Source organism: Nicotiana tabacum, chromosome 11 (assembly GCF_000715075.1).
Source record: "Nicotiana tabacum cultivar K326 chromosome 11, ASM71507v2, whole genome shotgun sequence".
In the NCBI taxonomy this organism is placed as follows: domain Eukaryota; kingdom Viridiplantae; phylum Streptophyta; class Magnoliopsida; order Solanales; family Solanaceae; genus Nicotiana; species Nicotiana tabacum.
In genome coordinates, this window is record NC_134090.1 from 52677461 (window position 1) to 52684776 (window position 7316).

General features: G+C 39.1%; 1 protein-coding gene and 1 non-coding gene across 2 annotated transcripts; both read right to left on the minus strand.

The window, feature by feature from the left end:
* Positions 1-1032: 1032 nt before the first annotated feature.
* LOC142165842 (uncharacterized) lies at positions 1033-2594 on the minus strand. The gene is made up of 2 exons (XM_075224220.1): positions 1637-2594; positions 1033-1337 (listed from the first exon to the last, which is right to left on the minus strand). The coding sequence occupies exons 1-2, from the start codon at positions 2592-2594 to the stop codon at positions 1033-1035; spliced, it is 1263 nt and encodes a 420-aa protein (XP_075080321.1).
* A 3551-nt stretch (positions 2595-6145) lies between these two features.
* LOC142166686 (small nucleolar RNA R71) lies at positions 6146-6252 on the minus strand. Its single transcript, XR_012697089.1, has one exon. It is a non-coding gene; the product is annotated as a small nucleolar RNA R71 (small nucleolar RNA).
* Positions 6253-7316: the final 1064 nt, after the last annotated feature.

Genomic DNA, 7316 nt, shown 5'->3' on the forward strand with positions numbered 1-7316 from the left:
GCAGAGGTCCATTGCGGACTGCAAAAGTGTAGTACGGCCGCATTGCTTCGAAGCCTGAAATGCTGAGTCTCTGAACCTCTCTAGTGCGGACCGCACAAAGTGTAGTGCGGCCATACTAGACCTGTTTTTCCTGAGTTTATCTTGTCTTTGGTACTTGTGCAAGTTCCACTCCTTTTAAGCTGATCTTTGACATCTTGTCACTTTGTTGATCAAACCTACAATCAAGTACAACTTATGAGCCTTTTGGGACTATTTTGTATGAATTTATAATTAAAGCGCAAGCAAGAAGGAGCATAAAATGCGTCAAAATCCCTAGTTATCAAACTCTGTGTGCAGATTTGGGCAATACAGGTCCAACTACTGAGGGTTGACAGTTCCAGCAGATCTTCGGAGGTTTACTAGGTAGATGCTTGGCGATTCGCAGCCCAGTGCAACCTCCCTCTATCTTATTTCTTTTTTGATTCAGTTATTTAGTAGTGGAGTAGACTTTCAGACTGGTAGTATTGTTTTAGATGCTCATGACTAGTGACAACCCGATGTCGGGTTGTGTTGCCTTTTATTTTCGCAAATTATACTGTTAAATGCTTATTTTGGGATTTTATTTCTGATTAAAGACTTAGTAGTTATTATTTTAATTGCTTAAAGTGAATTGGAAGTGAGTCGGCTGGCCTTGTCTTCATGAGAGGCACCATCACGATCGGGTTGGGTTTAGGGTCGTGACACTGAGCTTCTTGATATTGTACTCTGCTTCTTTGATTTCTGGGTAATGAGTGATTCACCATGCTTCACTATGAAACCTGTAATTGACTTCCTGGTGTTTGGGCATGATACCCAATCCGCATCACAGAATGTTGTCAATGTGTTGTTCTTTTTATTGCTCATTAATACTCCCATTCCAGGTGCCATCTTCATATATTTCACCACTCCTAAAGTTGCTTCCCAATGTGATTGTTTAGGTTGTTGCATGAACTGACTGAGAGTCTGCACTGCATAGGCAATGTCTGGCCTAGTCATGGTCAGGTACAACAACTTTCAAATCAACCTTTGATACTGCAATTTGTCCTCCAACAACTCATCTTCTCTAGTTCCAGCTACTTCATCAAGATCCTTTGTTGTAAGCTTTTGATTGAATTCTAAAGGAGTTCCAATTGGTTTGGCAGCACTCAACCCTAAGTTTGCTATCAGGTCCAGAGTGTATTTTATTTGGTTCATCAAGATGCCCTTGTGTGATCTAGAGAATTCAATGCCCAAAAAATACTTCAATTCATCAAGGTCCTTCATCTTGAAAGCTTGTTGTAAGTCTTGTTTAGTGGACTCTATCAAACTCATGTCACTACCTGCAATTAATATGTCATCAACATAGTCCAAGACTACTGCAATGCTCTTATCTTGTCTATTAGTAAACAAGGAATGATCTAGTGAGCTTTGATTGAAGCCTAGGCTGAGTAGGGCATCTGTTAATTTAACATTCCACTGTCTGCTAGCTTGCTTTAATCCATATAAGGATTTTACAAGTCTGCATATTGTATTCTTCTCCCCTAACTTGAAAAGCCTTGTGTAAGTTGCATGTAGACTTCATCATATAAGTCTCCTTGAAGAAAAGCAGTGTAGACAACCATTTGGTGCAAATGCTAACCTTCACTAGTTGCTAGAGACATCACTGCCCTAACAATGACAATCTTCCCTACAAGAGCGAAGGTTTCATTATAGTCCAATCCCTCCTGTTGACTGTATCTCTTAGCTACTAGCCTAACTTTGTATCCTTCAACATCCCCTTTAGCCTTATATTTAACTTTGTAGACCCATTTACACCCAATGGGCACCTTGCTTGGAGGTAGTCTATCTAATTCCCAAGTCTTATTATCTTCAAGAGCCTTTAACTCTGTCTGCATGGCATCAATCCAAAGTGGATCTATATAGGCTTCATGAAAGGTTTGTGGTTCTACTATAGAGATGGATGCAGCTAAGGATTGCCTGTAGGAGGGTTTGAGTCTGTCATAAGCAATACTGGCATGAATGGTGTGTGGTGGTTGTGTTGTGCTCTTGGGATTTGATCCAATAATGAAGTCTATCATCCATGTTGGTTGTTGTTTGTTTCTCTGAGACTGTCTCAAAGGTGCATTAAAAGAATCAGGAACTGACACTACTGTATGAGGATGAGGGAAATTAAAAACATCAAGAGGTGAATCAGGTGCAAGTATGGGATCATCAGTGGGTATAGTGTCTGGCATATGATCAGTTGATTCTCCAGTTGGTGAAGCAGGTATGACAAGATCAGGCAACTCACTATGCTGCGATGATTGATCTGGTGGGACTTCAGAGTCTGCTGCAAAGGGAGTATCAAGTTCAGGAACATGATAATTGTCTTCTATATGGCTGGTGTTCTCTGAAGACATCAGCCAAGGTGCATCATTTAAGAAGAGTTTGGAACTATCGTTAGATATGTACTTGAAAAGGAACATATTTTCTCTGAAAGTAACATCTTTGTTAACAAAAAAGGAATGGTTAGCTAAATCATACAGTATATATCCTTTTGTTACTTTTGAGTATCTCATCAATGCTGTAGTCACTTGCTCTTGGTCCAAATTTGTCATGTAAAGGTAGCCTTTTTGCATAACATAAGTATCCTAGCACCCTCAGATGACTCAAGCTAGGCCTTCCCCCATATAAGACTTCATATATACTCTTGCCTTATAGAGTTATTGAAGGCATTCTATTGATGATGTATGTGGCAGCCAAAACACAATGACCCTAGAATTTAAGTGAAATTCCTCCCTGAAATCTAACAGCCCTGGCAACCTCCAAAACAGGTCTCTGCTTTCTCTTTACCACCCTATTTTGTTGGGGTGTGTAGACACAAGTTCTTTGATGTACTATCCCAAGAGATAATAAGAGCTCCTTGCATTCATTGTTTATGAACTCACTTCCAATGTCAGATCTGATTGCTCTAATTGCTTTCTTGAATTGTGTTTGCACCATTTTAAAAAACTATCTTAAAATAACTACATCATCACTTTTCAATTTCAACAAAAACAACCAAGTAACTCTAAAATGATCATCAACAATGGTAAGAAACAGTTTATTGCCATCATAAGTCTGTACAATGTAAGGGCCCCATACATCTATATGTAGCAATGGAAAGCTTCAGTAGTCATAATAATACTATTGTGAAATGGAAATCTAGTATGTATAGATAGTGGGCAAACAGAACATTCTTGTATTGTTTTAGTACTATCTACTAAAGGCAAATCAAGACATTCTCAAATCACTTCAACGGGTGCATGCCTCATTCTCTTGTGCCACAGTCCAATGTCCATGTTCTCTGATCTGGTGTTCAAACTCTTAGCTGATACTGTGTTGTTCTCATTAGGAAATTGAGGTAATAGGTACAAGCCATCATTCTCTTTACCAATCCCCCTCACTCTGCCAGTGTAGAGGTCCTGGAACATATAAAAATCAGGCAGAAAAAGAACAGAACACTGTATCTCTTTAGTGATCTTAGATATTGACAAAAGATTATATTTAAAATCAGGAACATATAGCACATTTCACTAATCCTCCTGCTATATGACAAGATCCAACATATGATACATCAGTAACACTACTATTTAGTAGATGGACCTTCTTAGTGTTAATTAAGTTTGATCCTTTCAAACAACATGGTTAAATCTGAAATCATGCAATTTGTTGCTCCTGTATCTACAATCTAGTTCCTAGAACTAGAATTAACCAATAGTGCTTTGATAATACCTGTCATATTGGCTGAACTCTCTGCATGATCATCTTTGTTGAGCAACTTTAGGATTTGATTATATTGTGCTGGTGTGAAGTATGGAGTTGGTAAACTAGCAGCAACAACATTAATACTATTGTTATGTCCACCAATATCTATTGCTTTATGTTCTTCAACTGTCACATTGTTAGTAGTGTTGTTGTTTGCAAAATTAGGGGTATTGTTTCCAAACCTTCTTTTAGGCTTAAAATCAGCTGGATAGCCTACGATTTTATAGCATTCTGCACGTGTATGTCCCTTCATCTTACAAAAATCACATGGCACATTATAATTCCTTTTTGTCTTTGCACAACTCTACTCCTAGCAACCATTAGAGATGTCATCTATGCTCCTTCAGTGGAGACATATGCAGCAGTCATGTTCCTTTGACTCTCTCACTTAGTGAGCATGGAATAGGCCTTATTCAAAATTGGTTGATAGTAGCCTATATTATGCAATGTAAATGCTATTTATGCTCTAAGTTAACCATACTTTATTGATATTTTAAGTGCTAAATGATAACAAAATGCTCTAATTGAGGTTTTTATGCTTTGCAGGAACTACTCCGAGTTAGGAGGAGGATATAGAGTGTTTTGGGGTCAAATAAGTAGATACAAGACCAATAGAGAAGAGCCTGGATGAAAACGAGCAAGAAAAGGCGAAGAAAAACTAGGCAACAACCCACCGTGACCGCGGTAAGGCCGCGGTGAAAGAAAGGCGAAAAACAGAAAGTTTAAAATGACCATGGTCGGACCGCAGTCGATATGGACTAGGACAGGAAAGTTTAAAGGCTAAAGTGTAAAATGTGGGAAACTTATGCTAACCCTATATAAACTCAACAAACTCACCTAAGTCAAGGTTAAACTTGTTTTTAGACTCAATTGGAGGCAAGAACAAGTGTGAGAAGATCAAGACACCATTAGAGTTTTTCATTCCTCTTCTTGTTATCATTATTTTGTGAATTATGAATGATTTTATAGTTTTATCTTGTTTTACCATGAGTAGCTAAAGATTTAATCTAGGGTTGATGGAACCAATTGTTAGATGAAGTTTTGACTCAGTTTGTTATAATCAAGCTGGGTTTATTATAGGCTTGTTCAACTATGTTTTGTATGGTGATTAATTGAATGGACCCTTGATTAATCGTGTCTAACTGCCTTGTGTTGCTTGAGAAAGAATACTAGGTTAGATTATTGTTGAACAACACCACTTTTGGGTAATTGAAGAGATTCATTACTTGAATTTAAAAGTGGGGTTAGAAATAGCGAAACTTTGGTGGGATAATTTAGAGCTGCATAAATTATTAGCTAGAGTAGTTTGAGAGAATGCTCTAGTAAATTATCGTAGTTGATCGAGAGATAATTGCGGTAGCACATAGCTCATAATCCTCATTGAGTATTACAGCGAGATGATAGCAAAAAAGTTAAGAATTAATCTAGCAATTGAGGAAATCAATACCCTAGATCTTTTTACCATTGAATTATCTTCAATTTGAAATATTGTTAGTTTTAAGAACATTTTACTCTAGTTAAAAAAATCCCAATATTTATTGATAAAAATCTTGCATCTGAAATTTGTTTGAGCTTGTACTAGCATCACTAAGAGTTGTAATATATAGGTTAGTTCCCTGAGGATTCGACTCCAGACTTGTAAACCGGATCATATTTGCAATGACCGCTTTGTCTTTTATAAGGCATAGTTGGGCGTGATCAAATTTTGGCACTGTTGCCGGGGAACTAACGGTGTTATTTATTGCAACTTTCAAGAATTGCTAGGATTATTAGTTCTGATAAAATTTCCGTGATGTAAAATATTCCCATTAAAATTCTCATAGTTGAGCTCTTTTGTAACTCGGGTACATGCCTAGAAGATCTTCGAGAACTGGTGAACTCTTTGAAGGACTCTCAGATCCCGAGAAAGCATTTCGGACATTGAACCGGGCTAACAAGAAGAGCAAACAGCTGAATAAAGCGAACAAATTGAAATTGAAATGGGTGACGTAGATAACGTCAACGGGAACATCAGGAATGATCAAGATGATCCAAACGTCAGAGTGGTGGCACCTCTTGTGCCAGAAGCTGCACTTTATGGTTGGGCACAACCAACATCTAACAACCTGGCCACCGCCATTGCTATGCCCCAAATACAAGCGGAGACATTCCAGATCACCAACAACTTGCTGCATCTTCTGCAGAATAAGGGATTGTTCTCCAGATCACACATTGAAGACCCTCAATAACACCTGAAAAATTTTCTATCGATTTGTGTGACCCAAAGGCATCCAAATGTGACCCCAGAAGCCATCAAGTTGTTATTGTTCCCATTCTCTGTGAACAGTTCCTAAACAAGTTTTACCCGCCCAACAAGACTACAAGACAGATTGATGAGATATTGCAGTACAAGCAGCAGCCTACTGAGACCTTGCAGGAAACTTGGGAAAGATTCAAAGGGATGCTAGTGAAGTGTCCCCACCATGGTATTCCAGAGCAGATGCTCGTCCAGAGATTCTACATGGGGTTAGCAGACAATTTAAAAGCCAATGAGATGCTTCAGTTGGGGGTGCATTCCTGAGCAAGACATTCACAAAGTGTAAAATCCTTCTTGACAAGATGTCCTAGAATTCGGGGTGGATGGCGAGAGGTACAACCCTAACACCAATAGTGCATTCAGTTCCTCTTGACCCAAATAATTCACATGCAGAGAACATAGCCACACTTATGACTCAGATGAGTATACTGATGAAGAAGATTGATGAGATGGGTACAAAGCAAGTGTATATCGTTGACACAACAAATGGAGGACTGTGTACACCTTGCATTAATCAGTCTTATGTGTGTTCATGGAGTGGAGAAGGTGACAACCAAGGGTTAAGAGAGGATATGAACTATGTCAACAATTTTGAGGGTCAAAGGCAAGGAGGACAACAATGGGGACCAACATCCAACCAGCAGTACAAACCAAACATGACACAACTTGGAGGTATGCGGCCGCAAGGCCAAATGGTGCCATATCAGAGACAACAGGGCTATCAACAGTAGCACCAGCAATAGTTGACATATCAGCCACCTCATCAGCAACAGGACAACAACATGGTAGAAATTAGGGGTATGCTACAACAACTCATTAGAACAAATGGTAAGATGCAAGAAAAGTTGGCAGTGCATGACTCAGCAATTAAGGGTATTGAAACTCAACTAGGGCAGTTGTCCATGGCCTTAAATAACCACCCCAAGGAATATTGCCAGCCAACACGAACATTAACCCCAAGGAGCAAAACTCGAATCAACTGATGGTAGCAAGTCTCCGGAATGGGAGAGATTTAGACAAGGAGCAAGAAGTTGCTCAATCCAGAAGAGAGACTACACCAGCCACTCCAGTTCCATTAGAGATAGATGGATCAGCAGAACTCACTGAAGTGGTGGTTGAACAGGCTTAGGTTGATAAGGGTAAGGCTAAATAAAGTGAACAAGTTGCAGAACATGTGGTACCTCTTGTGCCACAAAATTCCAACAAAGAACATCCTGCAAGCAGTGGACAAAGAGTG

Excerpts from the sequence above, each read along its gene's own strand:
- LOC142165842 (XM_075224220.1), bottom strand. The coding sequence starts at position 2,594 with ATGACAAATTTGGACCAAGAGCAAGTGACTACAGCATTGATGAGATAC. Across the intron at positions 1,338-1,636 it reads GTCTCTAGCAACTAGTGAAG|GTAGTGACATGAGTTTGATA; the intron begins GTTAGCATTTGC and ends TATTAATTGCAG.